At 47.6% G+C, this 19,943-nt stretch overlaps 2 protein-coding genes across 6 annotated transcripts in view; one reads left to right on the top strand and one right to left on the bottom strand.

Annotated features, from left to right (window-relative positions):
- FHL3 (four and a half LIM domains 3) overlaps window positions 1-9,414 on the bottom strand; it is a 31,592-nt gene extending 22,178 nt beyond the window's left edge. The window contains exon 1 of one of the 5 annotated variants that reach the window (XM_049819957.1): window positions 9,212-9,414. The gene's annotated coding sequence lies outside the window, so the exon portion shown is untranslated. Of the gene's footprint in view, window positions 1-6,431; window positions 8,295-8,330; window positions 8,666-8,808; window positions 8,929-9,211 lie in introns of those variants that run through there. The other 4 variants (XM_049819961.1, XM_049819956.1, XM_049819960.1 and 1 more) reach the window with 4 other exon arrangements.
- Window positions 9,415-10,075: 661 nt separating this feature from the next.
- On the top strand, window positions 10,076-15,495 carry UTP11 (UTP11 small subunit processome component). Its single transcript, XM_049820975.1, has 8 exons — window positions 10,076-10,316; window positions 10,404-10,465; window positions 11,142-11,244; window positions 11,509-11,622; window positions 12,349-12,442; window positions 12,748-12,878; window positions 14,474-14,584; window positions 15,203-15,495. The coding sequence occupies exons 1-8, from the start codon at window positions 10,254-10,256 to the stop codon at window positions 15,284-15,286; spliced, it is 762 nt and encodes a 253-aa protein (XP_049676932.1). The 5' UTR covers window positions 10,076-10,253; the 3' UTR covers window positions 15,287-15,495.
- Window positions 15,496-19,943: the final 4,448 nt, after the last annotated feature.

Raw genomic sequence — 19,943 nt, 5'->3', positions numbered from 1 at the left:
GAGTCTTCTGATCTACTCCTTGTCCCTGCATATATAAACGTCTAAAAAGCAATGCAGGAAATTCTCTGGGACACTGCAGCAGCTGGTGCAAATGGATGACCTGTGACTCGGGCAGGTCAGAACATACAGGATCCAACTTAGCTACTACTTTGGTAAATAGTGCTGCCAAGAGCAGTTATTCACAGCATTTGGAGCCCTCATTCTGCTTGTGTGGCAGAAGACATTTGAATATAAATTTTAAGAATCACAATTCAGAGGGATTAGAAAACATTTCTAGAAAATCCATTCTTATTGCATTATTTTAGTCTGGTGCATCAGGTTTTCTATTTACAAGGACAGCAACAAAGATTCCCAAGCAGAAACTGCCCCAAAGCCATTTTGCACAAATTTAATTGAAATTTGCAACCTCCAGATCTATGATACTACTGCACTACAAAGGAAGAATCAATGAGGATAGAAATGTAAGTGCAGATAGTCTCATTTAACATTCACCAGAGCATCAGCTTTACACACTTCCGCTATTCTGCCACAAAACTTTGTAGCTAAAGACTCAACAACAAAAGCAAATACATTTAACCCTGGTGCTATTTAGTCCTAGGGAGATGCTGAAATCTGTACACTCATATATAGTCATGTGCGCTAACAAGTAACAAACTCATAAAAACATGTGGAGCAACAGGAACTCAACTCACCTGCAACCCAAATTGAGCAATGTGCTAATTAGGAGAGAAATTTCACTTCCAAAGACGCCAATTCTCTAACCATTAATCTTTATTTCTGCAGATCAGGCACAGCCTCCCAGACACAGGCTGATGCAAACCAAGGAGGAGCTTTTTAACATCAGAAGATAAGGGGTATACTCCCACCACTGCTGCTAATTTCCTGAATAGCCTCATACAACTTCCTTCTCGCCTCTACATCTAGTTCTCCCATCTAAAGCAAAGGCAGTTTTTCAGTTGGTTTTCTAAAGGCCTTTGCGTTCCCATAGCACTTTCTCCTGAAGTTTTGAAAACTTTAATATTGACCTCCTCACTTTCTAGTTTAATACCACATACCCAGCTGGATACCTGGAGAACGCAACTAGAAAGTGGCATACCTTCTTTCCCAGCCAGGACAAAACATTTCCCAAGCCAGTTTTCTTCCTATGAAGAATGCTGCTGTCAAATCTCAAAAATCCATGCTGCTAATACTAGCCTCAGTGCAAGGTCAGCCAAAGAGGACTTCCATCAGAGATGAGCTCTGCTAGAGAAGATTCCCTGGAGATTATAAGAATAGTACAGTCAAGCCCAGATGGCAACAATGTGCAAAGCACATTTCCAGCAAACACAGTGACTGGGCAGAGGACTACGCAAACTAAAGTCCACCCTGATTTCTGCCATCTGCTAGCTAAACCCTGAAGTCTAGGCTGAGGCCTTTGGGAAAGGTCAGGATAGTCTTACAGGCTCTCAAGATACTGCTTTTGTTCTCACTATTTGCTTCTCAATTCCTTCGTTAAAAGATACTAATCTCTCTGTAAGGCAGTTATTTGGAGCCAAGAGTTTAGATATTATTGCAAAACATATGCTTAAAAGAGACTGGAAATGATGTTGGCACTGTTACAGAGGGGAGCGAAGCGCAGCTTTGGGTCAAAACAAAAAAAAATAAATCTAAGCTAGTAAGCAATTCCCATGTGATAGTTTAGGAGAGCCAGCAAAGTCTTCTTCTAGAAAGAAAACAATACTGTGAGAACGAAGCTAACAAGAGCTGGCTCTTGGAAAAATAAAACGGCCAGTAATGAGCCAGAGTATTGCCAACAGCACATATCCAAGGGAATCTTTCTGGGAAGCCGACCCAAGTCATTACACTGGAAAGCCCTGAGGGACTAGGGAGCTTGAGGCTAAAAGCTGGCAAATTGCTTCATCAGTTAAGGTTGGTCCCAATGTTTTCTACTGTGTAAGAATAATTTGTTTTAGCCTACAGGTCTCTACAGAGCAACGGGTAAATTCAGGCTGCTTCCTCTGGGAAGGGAAACGGAGTGCTCGGCAAAGCCCTGCCCAATGGGACGTTTTTTAGGTTTCCCACCATTGCTGACATCCCTTCAGCCCAACACCCAGCCCAGCGCGCTCAGGCTGTTGGCTTTGCTTTCCTCCCTGCACACCCCTAGTGCTCCTTGGTGCTGCTGCTGCACACCAGGCACCGCCTGCCCATTACCTGGTGGGAAAATCATGTGAGCTATTTCGGCCAGCACTCCACCAGTGAGCGGTTGCCACAAAAATGTGATGACTGTGCCTCCTCAAAAGCATCTTCTGGAGACTCATTCACCCCAAATGGATGCAGTTAGAGCAATTATTCTGATGTATCTTGTTTTCCAGAGGGATAAAGAGAGGACCTTGCTCTCTCTCTCTGTTTCAGAGACATTAGTTAATACACCAGGAAATAGGTACACTGATGTGGGGTGATAAAGGCAAGGCTTTTGTTTGCAGCCTTCTCTTTTATTTCCAGTCCAGCTACTCAAAGTTACAGGAGTGTACAGGGAGCACAAAAGACAACAAATATGATCTCTAACTGTGCTTCTGTGCTGGCAGAGAAAAATCCTGCATTGGCAGGGAATGTCAAGGTGCCGTCTAATGACTTTCCTCCTCTTCCAACTTCTTTTCTGATTCATGCTGCCATCTTCCTTGCAACTGACCTAAATAACATGTTCAGGCAGCTCTGGAAGTATTTCTGCCTCAAACTTCAATAGCAGCAAGATCTCCGCATCTGGAAAGGGTATTTCTCAGGAAAGTCACAGCACAGGTGGCTTAGGAGCATCTTTCCCAAGAAAGGATGAGAAGCACCCTGCCTTGTCTCATTTCACCAGTAAATAAGACTTCCTGGCTGCAGGAGAACAAAGGTTGCCCAGGAGCAAAGAAAACACATCCTACGTCTGTGCCCAAGCCCCAGCAAATCTGAACAATGTGGGCAGAGTATGCAGTTACCTCATTTCCAGGTGTGCTGTCAGCATGAGCCACGACTGGCTTGGGATGAAAGAGGAAAAACTGTTCCTAGATCTGGACTTGTCTGCATCGTTTATGGTAATTATTGCCCAGCAGCCTTTAATCCTTTAATGTCATATCACACTCTCAAGCCCTCAGTTTCTCTATAACCTTTTGATCGCTGCTTGCCATTCCACTACAGAAGAGGCTGGAGGACAGAGTGCAAGACCGTGCTATCCCACCAGAGCCAAAGACATGCCAACCCACGCCTCAGGAAGGGGAAAGCAAAGAAAGCCACTGCAAAAGGACTTTGGCAGGTCAGCCATCTTCAGACACACAGTGATTACGTATGCTAGCAACATACAAGCACTTAAAACAGTTAGAGTACCTTTCCAGCAATTCACTTCAGCACCTTTTATAACATAACACAGTACCCAAAAGCACTGCATCACAGGAATACAGGGACAATCCAGCCCCCACCACTTCACAGTGGCTTCACACACGGGAAGATTTTTGATCCTCTCCTGATCTCATTCTTTCCTTTACCATAAGTTTAGGCACTCCTGATAGCCATGTAGCTATCTCACCTCCTTACAACCCCCCACAGACTACTGATCTCAATGGTATCTTACAGCAATGGCCTTCACAGGCTGCCTAATGTATAAATGAAAAAGTAAAAAGTCAACTGAAAATGCATCTATTGCCAACAAGGAAATGGACTGTGGGGAAATACAGGAAAGTATTCCAAAACTGCATGGACTGCCACCACACTTCCAGCTCTCAAGTGAGGAAGTGCTAGCCTGGGGTTTGTGCACTATACCTTGGAAGGCAGGCACTGGATCCTCAGCAGCCTAACAGAGCCCTTTCTGATTCAAAGCATACACATAAATACAGTTCCCCTATCACAGCAGAAAGGAAGTTATACTTGATCTGTACCACCTCTTTTTCAGCTAATTGAGCTTCAAAACTAAAGCAGAAAAGATGCAAGCAAAACTCACACATCTCTGTGCTACAGCATGCCTGTTTAGTCCGCAACAGCTAGTCTGTATCTGTTATCTCTACATTTTTTATTAGCTCATGTTTACTTTGGCTGCACATCCAAGCAGTCATTTAAACAGGGTGAGAGAGGAAAATCTTGGACCCTCAACAATGGCCAAGCAGTTTAATCTGCCACTGGGGACAATGACTTGACTCCTATTGGCGTTTAGTGCTGGCAAGGTCAAGTGTAACATGTGCTGAAGGAAGCACTAGGGAAGCAGATCCACGGCCGTTCCAATAACACTGAGCATTTCCTTGAGCTATTCAGAGGTCTCTTTCCCCCTGGTGTGTAGAGAAAACAGCTCCAGCTGTCCAGTCACCTGCACTGGTTTCTCCACTCACTGGATTTATGACATTGGAGGCCGCTAACAGCTCCAGGTTAGATACAGCACATTCCTCTGGCTTACAGCTCAGACATTCAAAACTAAGTTAGGAAGCAGTTAAGATTATGTCCTTGGCATCAGCCACCAGGTTGGTGCTGGAAGATAATTTATATTCCTGAACAGAACTGGTACTGGGCAGGTTGGGCATAAACATCAACAAACTTTCGTCCAGCGATGACACCAATGGGAAGGGTCTAGAGTTAATATTTATCCATGGTGCTGATTTAAGAATTTTTTTTTTGTATTTGAGAAGTTCAAAATGCTTTACACAAAAGAACTCTGCAACTTGCAAGACTAGGACAATCTACAGTAACATATTCAGAGGCAAATAAAAAATGGTATGAGTTAACTTTAACAGTCATATGACCACAGGCCAAATAAAGCCAAAGGGAGACTGCACTAAGAACAAGAACATAAATTTCAGGATTTTTATTCCACTGCTATTTTGATTCTGTGTTAACATATTTCTAAATAACTCTTGATTAACTTAGCCCTAATGGACATGTCTTTCTGATTCCTCCCACAGTAATATTATCCTTTTGGTGGACTCCTGTTGAGTAAGGGCAGAATCATTTGTTAAAACTGTTCTCCATTTAGCAAATATCAACAGACACAAAGTGAGTCACTCAGCAGAGGCAATTCTGCTAGGATGAAATACAGGAAGGTAGAAGCCATGTGGCATTCTTCAATTTCCCCTTTCCCTTCACAATCAGACCCTTGATATTTTCTTCCACAGGAAAACTGACACTCCTCCTCCCTGTAAACTGCTGACAACTGTGTTTTACACCTGGCAAAACCAGTGCAAAACGGAAGGAAGAGAAGAAACAAAGACCAAGGACTTTTCTCAGCAACTACATCTCCTCAGAATGCAGCATTTTTCTTTCCAACTGTAGCTAAAGACCCACCACTTCTTAATGGACAAAGTCTAGTAACTACGTATCAGCCGTCATGGGAAATGCCACCTCCTCTGTGGAACGGCTGCAGAACCGAGAGCGCTGCAGCAGCTTCACAGAGAGCAGTCAGAGCTGTCGAGACTGGCTGTAGGACCCAAGTCCCACTGAAACCAACAAAGCACATGCAGCTGAACCCCTTTGCTTGCAAACTCTCAGCCCTTGTACTTGAATGACCCATTCTTTAAAAGTGATCCTAAACTTGGTAGCAATCTGAAGATTAAATAATACTGGTAAAGTTTCTCTGCCCCCTAACAACTGGTCTTTTCCCTTTCCTAGATGCAGCTGGTTTCTACTGTTATAGATGTCCTTTTTTTTTTTTTTTTTTTTATTTCTTAAAACAGAGTAAACCATTTATATTTGTTTTCATGACATCACGAGGCAAAACACTGTCAAGTTCTTTCTGAATTTTTCCAGTTTGGCCATCAAAATTGCACCTATTTCAGCAGAAATAGTCCAAGTCCTCTGAGGAACAAGGTGTAGCAGCTTGCGCTCTGGTGTCAAATGCTGAGCAAAACTGCAAATGTCATTTGCACCACCTTCTTGCCAGACCAAGCTGGGTGCTCCATAGTGGGCACAGGCAATCCAAGAACAGCAGATGTCAACCAGGGATACCGAACACCAGAGGAGAAATGCTTTCCTTACTTGAGCAATTAGAAGAAATTATGAAGCTTTTTGCCCAGTTAAGAAGTTTGGCTTTTATTCAGACGAGCCAGCCAGTCAGCCCCCACTTTTCTGTAATCACCTTCATTGTCTATGGAAACTTCCTCACACGAAAGGTGAAGCAGAGACAGAAAGGTTTACAGTCATGTCTCTCTCCCAAGGCTACTGCTGCAATGAGGGCTCTTGAAGCATGACCTCATGCAAGCTATGGACAGTGAAAATCCTACAGACATGAACCAGGACCCCAGAGGGCCACCATGAAAATCTTGTGTATCAGTGCTGTGACTACCATAAAAGTCCTTTTCCAGGGAGAGAGGGTGGGAATCACTTGAGCACTAAAAGTAATCAGTTTATTCCATTTTCCGCTGGCATTTCAAAAAACAGCAGGCCATGTAACAGTATCGGCTCAGCCACAGTTAGGAACACAGTAGAAAGTATCTTACCTCATAGAGCAAGTGGGTCCTGGCTGTGAACAGAACCAAGTGCTTCCAAAGTTGGTGCACTGGGAATTTCAGTAACCTAGAAGTTTTTCCTGGCTCCATCAGTTAAGGGTTCACCTCTGTCTTAAAGCTGGGAGGTCCAAAACCCAGAAGAACATCACTGAGCTGATACCTCTCAAATCTATTGACCAGTGAACACTACCTATAGCCACACAAGGCTGGCACTCTACGGGGGGGGGGGAAGCACGTGTCATCAGGGCAACCACAATGACACGGGCCAGGAAAGAGACTCCTGCCTTTCCTCCCCATGATGATCTCGGAGAGCTGAGCCACCCAGCTGCCAGCTGTGTCCTCAGAGAGCATGGCTGTTTCAGAGTCCGCTCCAAAACGAAGTGCAGTGTAAACAGGAAGCAGAGCTGACAGCAGACATGCTGCAGATGGCTGCAAATCCTGCAGAGGGAATGGCAGGGACCTACTGTCCTCCCAAACACCAAGGAGCCAGCCTGATCTGCAGCACACTAGTCACCACTCAGCTCTTCGGGTGCTACTCTGCAGGCAGGTGAGATGTGCAGATTTTCCCCCAAGAGGCACCTCAAAAACATCCAAGATGGAAAGACAGCGGTGCTCCAGAAGCTGAGACCATGGAACTGTTCAGAGGGCTTCCTGCTAGGGAATTCTGGATATTTCCAAACACCACCCTGCCTTCGGTGTGTCCCCACCATTCCTTATGTACAGGTTTAAGGAGTTCTTATTCCAAACCATACTTTTTGCTGTAGAGCATCCACTATAATTAGTGCCCACAACTAACTATATTTTTGTCTCCTATGCTCTGCCACCAGTATACAAAATTACAGACCTAGCTGGGTAAGAATTAAAGTAATGCTCACAACTCTGTGCCTCTAAGGAAGGAGCCAGCAAGAGAAGCAAGAGAACCATACAGTCTCCATCCTAGGAAAGGGAACAAAAATGGCACAAAAGAAAGACAGAAGAAATGTCAGACTTCTCCTTTCCTGCTGCCCTGCTGATGGCCTGCCTATCAGGAAGTTAAACCATACTTTGACAAAGCAAATTAGGGAAATGTGACAGCTTCAACACCTTTGTGAACAACAGAAAAATATTACTCATGCCAAAGGCAGATACTTAAATACGAGAGACTCCTAAGGAAATGGCCAAGAAAATGCTTCTCAAAAATTAACAGTAAAGGAATATTTGACAACCACACATTCATGGCAGCTAGAAGAGCCACAGATTTCTAATGATTTCATAGAAGAGTCAGAAAAGTAAAAGAAATCTCCCCGCACTCTTCCCTAGCTGTTTGCTGGTGGCCTGTGCTGCCACCAGGACACTGCGTTCATCAGACCTTCGGCCTGTTATAGGGTGGCTTTCCCTGTGCTCCTGTAACAGGTTTTCCACTTTGGAAAGATTTCTTTGTGATTTCCAAAACTGGGAAGCAGTGAATGCACTAAATTCAAATCTAAGTATAGAGACTTCAGTATCAAAGCTTGCACTGTGAAGATAAGTAACCACCATCATATGCCATCCATTTGAGCTTTGAGTCACTAGAGAGTAATTCCTACTAACATGCTTCACCCAGGCTAACTATAAAGTATATCCAACATCTCCATTAATCCTCATGAAAGAGTCAAAGCGATTAATGCAACAGCAAGTACAAAATACCAACAACACTGGAAACCAGGAAAGAAAACATTACCTGTAAGAAAACATAACAATCTGAAACAAAACTGTGTTCAGTAAAAAGACATTTTGAAAAGAAGCTGAGCTATTTTTTAATAGCAAGGTTCAAACTGTGACTTTTGAGTCTTTGTTTAACGCTCACAAAAAAAAAAAAAAAAAAAAAAAAAAGAAGCAGCAAGGCTGTGAGTAGTCTTTCCCCGTACCTACCCTGGGATTCTCTGGAGAGACAGCAACCGTTTAAGATGTGTTGAAAATTTCTCTATGCTACGTTTGAGCATTTGGTTTAAGTTTACTTCCGAGTTTTATTGGTTAAGTCTTGGAGCTTTCTTAATAAAATACCAGTTAAGCATTGCAACTATACAGTCTGAGAGAGAGAGACACGGCCGAAAGATTTGGGTTTTTCTTTCAGAAAACGGTGCAAGCTCTGCTTCCCAGAACGCACCGAAGCGGAGCTCTGAGGGCGAGCCACATCCCGGATAACGACAGACCGAGCCAAGCCGGGATGCCCGTCCCCGCAGAGCGCCGGGGACACCGGCGGCGGAGGCACTCTCCCTTCCGCCCCCCCCCCCCCCCCCGGCCCGCCGTCGCCCCGACCCGCCCGGGGCCGCGGGGGCCAGAGCGGGCGGCAGCGGCGGCTCCCGCCGCCGGCCCCCCCACCGGCGCCGCCCGTCCCGTCCCGACCCACCTGGTCGGTGTCCCGGTGCCGCGCCCCCCCTCGCTGCTCGCCCGGCGATGGGCAGGCTCGGCGCAGCGCGGCTCGGCACTGCTCCCCGGCCCCGCGGCGCGGAGCCCGGCCCGGGGCGGGGCCGAGGGGCGGCGGGCTGGGCTGGGCCGGGCCGGCGGGCTCGGCCGTCCGGTGCCCGCCCCGAGAGCCGGGAGCAGTTTACGCCGCCGCCGCCGCCTGCGAGTGCGACGCTCCCGGCAGCGGGGCCGCCTGTCCCCGACCCCCGTGGGAGGACCCCCCCCTCCCCGTCCCGAGCCCGCCGCTAATCCCCTCGCCTCCCCCGTTCGCTTCCGAGCGGCCACCCCGGAGCCCGCCCGCCCGCGGCCCCCCCCCCCCCCCGGGCCGCGCTTCCCCGCTACTCAGCTCGGCGAGGCGCGGGGCCGTCCGCAGGACGGGGGAGAGCGGCGGTAGCGGGCGCCGGCAGAGCCGGCCGGCCGCGGGCTCGTCTGTCGCCGAAGGGGCAGCGGGGAAAGACGCCGGCTCCGGCCCCGTAGGGGAGCCCCCGTCTACGGCTCCCGGCGCCGGGCACGAGGCAGTCCCGCGGAGCCTCCCCGCCGCCGCAGCCCGTCGCCTGCCCTGCGGCTCCCCCTCCCGGGCGCGGCGGCTCCCGCCCGGCGCGGCTCTTCCCCCCGCCCAGCCGCGGGCTCGCAACCGGCCCCACGGCTGAAACGCACGGCGGGGGATGGGGGGGGGGGGCCGGCCGCGCCGACCCCCGGGGCTGCGGTTCAGAGCCCGGCCTGCGCGCCGCGGGAGGGCGCGGACAAGCCCCGCCCGGGCCGGGCGGGAGCCCCCAGCGGCGGCGGGGACCCCTGCCCAGGATCCGAACCACCTGCAGCCGCCCGGCGCCGCTCCCGCCCGGGCCCGACGGACGGGGCCCAGCCTCCCGAGCGGGCTCGGCCACCGAACGGCAGCAGTCCGGCGGCGGCAGAGCAGCGCCCGGGGCGCGGCCGAGAAGGGCCGCGGGGTCCCCGCGCTCCTGGCCGGACCTTCGGGGCCGTGCGCCGGCTCCCCCCAGGGGAAGGTCGGGCTCGGTCGGAGCCTCCTGCCCGCGCAGCACCGCCGCGGCTTAACGGAGCTGCGCTCGGCCTCCCGCCGCGGCTTTGAAAGGGCAAAGGGGGCGGCGGGGCCCAGCCGGGCAGGAGCCGTGCACCGGACCGGACCGGACCGCACCGCGCCGTCGCCAGGGAGACGGCGCCACCGCCCGGCGAGCCGCGCGCCCGACCTTTGACTCCCGGAAGCCCCGCCCCTTCCGGCCTGTGCGCGGCGCCCGGCGTTTCACAGCGCGGGGGCTGTAGCGGCGGCACCGGGGGGATCGGGCGAGGCCGGGGCCGAGCAGGGCCAGGGCCGAGCAGGGGCACCGGAGGGCCGAGGGCCGTGGCCCGTGTCAGGCGAGCGGGACCGCCACTATGTCGGCCGCCTTCAGGAAAGCCGCCAAGTCGGGGCAGCGCCCGCACCGCGAGCGGGCCCAGGTCAGTGCACTAGGCCGGGCCGCCGTCCCCCTCGGCCGGGCCCCGCCGCCGGTGGCCGCTCACGCCGTTCCTTGCCTTTCCTCCTAGCCCGCCTGCCGGAAGAAGCTGGGCCTGCTGGAGAAGAAGAAGGACTACCGGCTCCGCGCCGAGTGAGTGGGGCCGCGGCGAGGGGAGGGCGACCTCGGGGACGGGGGCGAGGAGGCAGGCGGGCGGGGGCGGCCGGCGGCGCTCGCGGGTGCCACCGGGCTCTGGAGTGTTGGCCTCCGGCCGGGCTGGTCCCTGCACCGCGGTGGCAGAGACGACGGGAAGAGCCAGCGGGCTCGGCGGCACGGGAACCGGTGTCCCTGCTCCCAGGTAGCGGGCACGTCCGTGGAAGCAAGGGAGATGTGCACGGACAGTTAAGTATCCCTGTGGTTGAGTCGGAGGGAGAGGGATTGCGGAGGGCGAAGGCCCCACAAAAATCGTTCTTACTGTGATTACTACAAAACCCGTAAGCATCATCTTCCATCTTTAATGGCTGATTCTGTAGAAGATCTGGGAGTCCTAAGCAGCTCGGTAAGCTTTGCAGAACGGGTGAACGTGTTTCCGTTACTCCTCTAATGCTTACTGTTGGACGCTGTTCCTTTCCAGCTTTGTTAAGCAATAAAGTGTAAAACTAAAGTCACTAGTTGGTGTCCATCTCTGTATGTGGAGCCTGGTCTGCTCCTCAAAGCTCTGAGCATCGCTTTGAAGGACTCGGCATCTCATCAGGGAGTGTGAACATGGAGAAACTGCTGAACAACTTCTGTATGGGTTTGTTTTGTTTTTGTTTTTTTCCCCCCCTAGTGACTATCACAAGAAACAGAATGCCCTCAGAGCACTTCAAAAGAAAGCTCTGGACAAGAATCCTGATGAGTTCTACTTTAAAATGATACGTGCAGAGCTCCAGGTGAGAATCTAAATTGCCTTCAAAATTGCCTTCAAGCAGGGTTACGCTCTGTTGCTCTAAGTAACATAATTTGTTTTTCTACCTTGTTTTGTTTTTAATATATGAATTAGTAAATAAATTAGCAGACTTGCCTTAGTGCCTTTGGAAAGCTTTGAAGAAATTGAGAGGCAAAGGACAAAAAAAGTTATTTTGCTTTGATTATTAGGACCCATAGTACACTATAGCTGGAATGGTATCTAAGTGCTATGTTCCATCTGGTTTTAGGATGGAGTTCATACAATAAAGCAGCCAAAGGATGAAGTGACCCCCGAACAGGTGAAACTGATGAGGACACAGGATATTAAATATGTGGAAATGAAAAGAGTGGCAGAAGCCAAGGTAATACTTTTTCACTGTTTTCTAGTTTGCTCAGAATTGTTCTTTTTATTGTGGTTTTTTGTTGGTTTTAGCTATTATGTTTATCTTTAGTGAAATCTGATTTGTGCAATACTGGAAATGATAGATGGGAATGTCAGTGGAGCTCTGTATATAGAACCTAAAGGTATACTGAATAATAAAAACTGTACTGTGCATTATTATAAAACTTGCTGATTTCTTATGTAAATTTCAGACATTAAACATGTACTCTTGCTTCTCATATTCATAAAGAATTGAGGATTATTGTTACTGAAGTAGGTTGTTTGAATTTGGTAGGCAGGCATTCAACAGAAATGTGACCCACTTCTGAAAATATTTTATGCTCTGATGTTGATCCACACACCGTTGCTGCAGATAAAAAATTAAAGTCAGCTTTGAATTTTCATCCACGCTTTTGCTAGTGATTTCATGGTAATCATTCCTACTTTGCCTATCTGCCATACAGATAACTTACTGTTCTGAAAATTGATTTGTATGTGTTTGGCTGAGTAATACAGGAAATTACTGTTAACCTCTACGCGAAAAGGTTATGAAGACATGACATAAATACAGACTAGATGTATTTTCAAAGATTTAAAAAAAGAAAAAAAAGGAAGAATTCAGATGTTTGAGAAACAAACAGGAGTTTACTTCAGGGAGACATTACTGACAGATGTTTGCCAAAACAGATTTAACTTTTTCCTGCAGAAAATCGAGAGGCTGAAGTCGGAGCTCCATCTGCTGGATGCTGAGGGGAAGAAACCCAACAAGCACATGTTCTTTTTCGATACCAAAAAAGAAGGTAAGCTTTAAATAGGTTTTCTGATAAAACTTGTTCCGTGCTGTTTTATTGTAGGCTGTTTAAAATAGTATGGTGCTTTCTTTATGCTGTTATCATTAAAAAAAGGTTGGGTTTTTTTCAGGAATAATAATTCAGGTGGTCTAGAAATCTCTTTTGATTACTAGATTAAGACCTCAGTTTTGCAGGAGCTATGTTGCTGGGGCTTCCATCGCTGACTGTACTTAAGCTACGTGTTTGGAAAGTTTGCTGAGCATTAGTCCAAGAAGTCCGTATAAGTTTATTCCTAAATTTCTTTTTATTTGTAGTTCAGGAATTTGATATTGCAACTCATCTGGATACTGTTCCAGAGCTTGTAGACAGAGTGTACAACCGACCAACCATTGCAACGTTGCAGAAAGAGACACTGAAAGGAGCTACTGATCCTGCCCGCTTAAAGGTAGTTTGTCCTGCCACTATTTGTATTATAGTTTTCTTAATGTTTTACATCTTTCATGTAATAAGCACTAAAGAGGATTCGTTGGACTATTGTGGAGGAGAACAAAGTTGTTTTCTTGTCTTAGAATTTTTATTGGTGACACAAGGCTGTAGTGGATGTCACTTAATCATCAAGTGCCTGGAGCCTATAGTCAAATCTCCTCCTGGATTGACATGGAGAACTCGTTCTGTTGTATCCCAGTCCACTGTGGATTATAAATCAAGAGTTGTGACGTATGGGCCAGAAAGGAATACTGTAGATATGATTAGGCAGTTTCCTTGGCAAAATTGGTATATTTCTTCTCCATTATGTGACATACATCTATGGGACTATCTTTTCAATAGATTGCTGCAGTTTTAAGTGTGATTTTTGCAGCATCCACTGTTAAGTCTCCCTTCACACCTCCCCCAAAACTCTTGCTTACCTGAATAGCGATGTGAAGCTTATTCCAACATAGATATTTGTGTTGTTGGGTTTCTGATCTTCTGAAGTTGCTTGAGATTCAGGATTTGTCATCCCTTTTTTCTTCTTAAAGGCATTTAAGCTATAGTCTCATTTCCTGGCTTTCCAAATTCAAAGTGTTTCGTGATCCTTCAGGATGAATTGCTTACGCAATTGCCTTTGATTCTGATGTTTTAATATCACAGCATTTCTGTCCTAGAAGTAGCTACGCGTGGCTTTAACACTGTAAATAGCGCTTAAATAGTTTAGATATACTGGGCAGTCCTATAAGCTTGAGTTAGTATGTGTAAGGTAAAAACAAAGTTGTCTAAAATTGCCGATTGGTAAATTTGTAACCTGTTGTTTTCTGAATCAGATGTCAGATAACAAACACCCTGTGGTCCCTTTCTTCTTGCCAGCTTTCTCAGTTTGGCTTGTCAGTAAAGCAGTTGGACAAGTTGTAGACTGACAAGTTTTCTCCTCTAAATCTCTGAGTCATATTTTAAGCCTGTTGGGATCTGTTCTCCTTAATTTAATTACTTAAATCACACCTGCAGTAATACCATTTTTGTGGTGGGAAAGCCATCCATGCTTAGTAAGTAAACGTGACCAAACAAGTTGCATTTTGGGAGGCCTCTGTGCAATTTCTAAGCACTTCAGGAATTGGTCTCTGGTCTCTTTTTTTTTTTTCCTTCCACCCCCCAGATAAATTGGGTTTTTGTTACGGAGTTAAATGTTATCTTGCACTCAACATTGAAATTAAGAGGATTTGGAAAAATGAAATTCCAGCCACATACTGAACAAGGTTACACAGCATCTAAACTAGGTTAGAAGAGGTTTGGGTTTTTATGTTTGGATTTAGGAGATTAAAACAAGCACAAAGAATTAAGTCCTAACTAGAAAACCTCTAGTATGAGAATCAAGATGTTAAAACGGTTCTCTGGAATCTAGCCACAGAATTGAAGCAGCATTCTTTAGTATGATTATGATTTTAAAATGTAAAAAATGTTTGTGAGGTCCAGGTGCCTCAGAATAGGTCAGTTATAGGCCATAGTGTCTTGTTCCTCTCTCTGTCTTAAAAAAACCTTTTTTTTTTTTTCTCCCCCCCCCTCCAGAAATTAGCCCAGCAAAGGAAGAATCAATATGACCTCCTGAAGCAGCGCATTGAAAGAGAAAAGGCCATGTTTGTTATTGCACAGAAAATCCAGACGCGTAAAGATCTTTTGGTGAGGGATTTAGTTCTGGTTCTTTGAATCTGTTCTGTTAAGGTCATTAAGTCTAGTTTTGTATATATGCATTTCTTCACTCTGATTTTATACTGACACTTCCCAATAACTCCTAAATATAAGTAATCCTCTTTTAGTATGGAAAAAGCAAGGAGATGAAGCATTCCAGTTGTGCCATGGCTAGTAAATCATACCTGCTAGTCCAACTCTTACCATGTCAGCAAGGACAAAGACTCAACTTCAAAGTGCTGCTCACAAGTCTTTTCTAAAATACTGTCGCCAGCTTTCAAGTACTGAATTAATACTTTCAAGTAGCAGAGACAAGGAACCGTATCTGTAGGTTACAAGATCTTAAAAATCCCAATGATCAAAAAATTATTTGTCTCAATGGGACTCGCCATTCACTGGTGCTTGTGAACAAAACAGATTGTGCCTGACAACCTAAAGGTGGAAAGACCAGACAGAAATATAATTCCAACCTAAACAGTGGAAAGCGACCATTTTTCACTAATGCCTTATCAGTCCTAGCCAGGGACTTTATTATTTATATGAGGGTGGGTTTGTGTTTTGGTTTTTTTTAGATGCCAGCAACTATTTATTTCCTGTTCTTTTTTCTAGGACAAAACTCATAAAGTAAAGGTGAAGAAAGAGACAACAAATGGCCCAGCTATTTACAAATTCAAATTTCAGCGGAAACGTTAGCTGTTCCATTAAGTAATTGTTACCATCCTTGCTTAGAAAGAAACAGGGTTGTCCTTATGAAGGAGGAGTGATGCACCATATCGGTTTGTTTTTCACTGCAGCCTAGCACTTTGTTAAAACAAATTACTGTGGGCCTGTGGTAGCCATAAATATATTGTATCTAATTAATTGATTAATAAATCAGAGAGTTTGTTCTCTTGGTATTTACAGTGGGAAGCCACAAGAGGTGCCTGAATGTCCTAGTAATACGTACCATAAACAATCCTTGAAAAGTCAAGGTCAAAATCCAGAGGCTGGGCGATGGGTTGCACACAGCGTGTGGACAGACAAGGTGCTCTGGGATTGTTAGTTCAGCTCTGTGACCGGTGACCGTGACACATCCAAAACTGTAAGAGATTTCAAGTCAGCTTTTTTAGGTATCTTTTCAAGCAGGTTAAAGTTGAATTATCTTTCTAATCACTACCCCCCCCCCCCCCCCAGCCCCTCTTTAATTTTCCCATTCTGCTTTATCTGCACAAAGTATTTCACTTCAAAACGTAAGAGGTGAAAGGCATTGCTAAGGGCGCATTGCTAAATTGAGGCACCATATTAGCCAAAGACTATCCCCGTCTTCTCCCGTACAACGGGGTAGTGCCTGTGCCGTGCCGAATTTCCAGTGTTGGCTCCCAGGTTCCAACAGAGGCGATACTGAAGTTCACATATAAGGAGAAACAATCCAGAAGCCAACTGTGGGACAAAAGCTTGTCCTCTTTGTTTAGACCGTGCTGGTTGCAGTGTTGGTAGTTGGAAGGGGGAACAATGAAGACACATCCTTGAGTGTCCTGGAGCAGTTCGGGCAAGTTAAGAGAGCCTGGGCGTAAACATTCCTTTTCTTATCTCCCTCACTTGTACTATGTCTGCCAACAAGCAGCACATGCCCATGCAAGATGGTGGGGAGAAAAAAAAAAAAAGATGCTCTTAAGCTCTTCCCACTTTGGGAGTTTTCCTGGCTTGTCTTGGATGAAACATGACATTTTACGTGCTCAAACGCAGCTTCGGCCATTGTTTCTGCCATTGCAGAGATTCCCAGCTTGGCAACAGTTGTGGGGTGAATTTTTTTTCTGGGAAGCATTAAGGGAGGCAGCATGCTTTGCTCTTAAAAGCAGGTGAGATGCTCTCTCCTGCCGTTTCAGCATTCAGGGCACACCATGAACCACCTGCCGCCGGGCGCCCGGTGGTGGAAATGAAACGCGCCTCCCGGGAGGGCGTTTCTCCTTCCTCGCCGGAGAACAGCGGCACGACGGAAGGTTGCACCGCTCTTTCTCCCCGTGAAAGCGGCTTCCCCGCCGCCGGCAGAAGCGGCGAGAGGCGGCGGTGAGCGCCCCGGTCCTCCGGGGAGGCCGCTGGCCGGGCCCGGCCGGCAGGGGGCAGCAGCGCCCCGCGGCGGGGCGGGGGCCGGGGCCGGGCTGCCGCGCCGTCCGCCCGGTTTCTGTCAGCCCGGCGGGGCCGTTGCCGCCTTCGCGCCCCGCTCCGCCGGGGAGAGGGTTTCGGCGGTACCGAGAGCGTTGGCCGCGTCTCGGTTTGTCGCGGCCTTCGAGGCCCCGGAGCCCGCGGCAGGAGAGCGGGCAGCGTTTCCTCCGCCGTTGGTTCGACCAGAGCCTGGAGATGCGGTAGGGGAAACTCTCCGGCTCGGAAAGTTTAAGCGGGCAACGCTCAGAGAAATACGAAAAGCGAGAGGCGTGAAGAGCGGGCTAGATCTTCAGAAAACTGCCGAGTTCACCTGCGTTTTGGGGGGTCCTTTTGATTGTTTTTAAAACGTACATCGAGGTCCCCGCTACACTGGCTGGGCGTCCTTGCAGCGAAATCTCCTTTAGATTGAGACTGGAATGGATAAATAGTTGATCCTTATCCCTGATTAATTTTACCTGCATCCAGAGAGTTACTGGAAGGGACGGGAAAGAAAAACAGCAATTCCACTGGAAGACCCTGAAGGAATTACTGTCTGGCAGGAGCTGAAAAGTAACAACCTGACCAAGAACAGCTAATTAATTAGCCTGATGCTCGAAATGCCTGGTGCGCCTCCGATCCCATTGGTAGATCAAGTGTCGCAATGGGCACAAATGACCTAATCCCTGGAAGAGAGCCATCTCTTCCCAGTAAAGGAGCAAGATATTATGGGATGCAGTGGGTGGCTGCAAGGCTTTGAGCGGTCAGTGCTCTCACCAAGGAAAATTATAGGTTGAGTGCCATACCGCTTATTCTTCTGGTGGCAGTTCTCATCTGTTCACTGGCATGCCAGAGCTGCAGGCTTTCAGTGAAGACACGACAGTTTCATGTTTGCTGCACAGGATATGAGGAACAAAAGCAGTGCGTGCTCTGAGTTACTTTTGCCTGGGAAGCCACGAAGGTCTTTCTTAACAAAAGGAAACCGGAGCACCGCTATGTCCATGGTGTTACATCAAGCAGAGTTCTTGCTGGACCCTGACCACTAATCCAGTCGGCCGTGGAGCGGTTTATCATCTTGTGGCCACAAGAGACTGAAAGAAGGTGCCAGCTCTCGTGCACAAACACGTTTCACCTCCTCCTGCCTGCAACAATCAAGCATTTGGTGGGTGCTGATCATTAAACTGCCACCTTAGCAGACAGGGCTGACTCACGCCTACTGCCCTGCAGAGCTCCCAACGGCTACCAGCAAAAAAACTGCACCATCTCAAAGAGCAAAACCAAACAAAGTTCTCTTATCTATCTGTCATCTGACCAACATCATCATTGCTGTGTTTCACAGTATTATTGTGGCTCAGTGTCCAGAGAAACATTCAGGCAGTTAATGCTGAAAATGCCATCACAGGTTAAATACTATATTTTGGTGCCAAGACCCAGCTCCCTACAGTGCAGATGAATGGGAAATGGGCTGCCTGCTGGAAGGGAGAATCATTTTGATTTTCCTTGGTAGACAAGCCTGTGCATTTTTGAAAGTGTGGGGAGCAAAAATGGTGCCCAGGTTCTGTTTGGCCATTTCTCAGGAAGATGCCCAGTCCCATTTCACATCTTGAAATAAACTGGACAGGAGCTATCTGAAAACAGCTTCCCACATCCAACATCACACTCTAAAACAATTGACGATTTGTGGCAATAAACAGGGACAAGGAGGGGTTTATGGAGAGCATTGGATTCTCCCCTGAGCTTCACAATTAACCTTTAATAGAGAAGCTAGGTGCTTATTCATATGGAAGCTATCTGCATGCACTTGCACAAATCCTTGTTAATGCTAATTCCACATTAAAAAAAAAAAAAAAGGGCAAAATTTGTGGGTGCAATCACAGAATGACTTCAGGCTGCCAGAGGAAAAAAGCCAATATATCAGGGAGGCAATACTGGAAGTATCTTACAGGACTGTCACGCGAGAATTTATCTGGAACACCACGTGCAGGTCACCAAGATTCAAGAAAGATTAGTTGACAGTGGAATAGATGAAAGAGCCTCTAAGCTGCAGAAGAGAGTTGAGAGTCTTACAAACAGGACTAGGTCTTGGCTCCTTCAGCCTAGAAAGATAAAGGCTGTACAACTGCCTTCTTAAAAAGATTACAGACAGCAATGGCATGAACAAACTTATGGCAGAGAAAAGCACTGGCAGAGACACAACTGTGTATGAACTGCCCAGGAACAAATTTGGGCTGGAAATGATGTTTGCCAGGAGGTTCTGGAAAAGCCTCTATCTCTAAGAGGTACTTAAGAAAGAACATTGTTTGTGTCTAGGGTTATAGGATGGGGCTGTAAACGGTTCTGGTGCAGGGCGGCGGCCCTGTGGGTCAGTCGCCAGACCCAACAGTTCCCCCCAGGGCACATTACAAGGGGCCAAACCCTTCCCTTCAGTTCATCTGTCAGACCTTGCTCTTGGTTTGGCTCCCAAAGCCCTCAGCTTAGTTTCCTCATCCTAAAGCACTGAAATGTTTCTTGCACAGGTCGGGGAAGAATCAATACCTTGTAACTGAACAAAACACCCAGCCCATTTGACCACACTGTGAGATTTGAAGTGAGACATTGGTGGGATCTGCCATCCTCTAGCTGGGCCCTTGTGGGGAAGGACAGAGAGAAACAGCCCACAGCTATTTTCTGCTTGTGGTAATTATAGTATCAAAGGCTGAACCAACAGGTTCTTTAACAAGGAGATTCCCTGCAGCTTGCAAGGTACAGATATCAAAATACCCCACAGATTCACAGCTCAGGTTTCAGGTGACTCAGAATAATATTGTGCCATATAATAATTTCATGTAATTCCTTGTTCAAGCTGAAGAACTCAATTGATAATGACTGTCTATAAAAGTTAATAGTAAACTACATTAAAAAACGCTCGCAGGATTATCTCTAGGCAACTGCAACAATATATTACTAGCAGGAGAACCATCACCAGCCCTTAGGCTTCACGGGTGGTTTCCTGTAGGCCCCATTTTCCAAACCTGAACCAGACTGGAGACCAGCACAGTGGGATCTCTCGCCCTGTCCCTGGGGCACGGCAACAGAAGCCGGCATGCCGCAGGAGGCACCGGAGCCCCCCATGGGCAGCAACTGCCAGGTCTGCACCAGCAGCTCTGTGCTGCAGCAGCCAGAGGGACATTTGGAAACCCCAGAGCCCTCCCCACTGTTTCTTTCAGCAGAGCAGGGCGGCTTTGATCCCAGC

This window comes from Accipiter gentilis, chromosome 17 (assembly GCF_929443795.1).
Source record: "Accipiter gentilis chromosome 17, bAccGen1.1, whole genome shotgun sequence".
Taxonomy (NCBI): Eukaryota; Metazoa; Chordata; class Aves; order Accipitriformes; family Accipitridae; genus Astur; species Astur gentilis.
The sequence above is the reverse complement of the archived record's forward strand: the minus strand, read 5'-3'. Positions and strand labels throughout refer to the sequence as shown.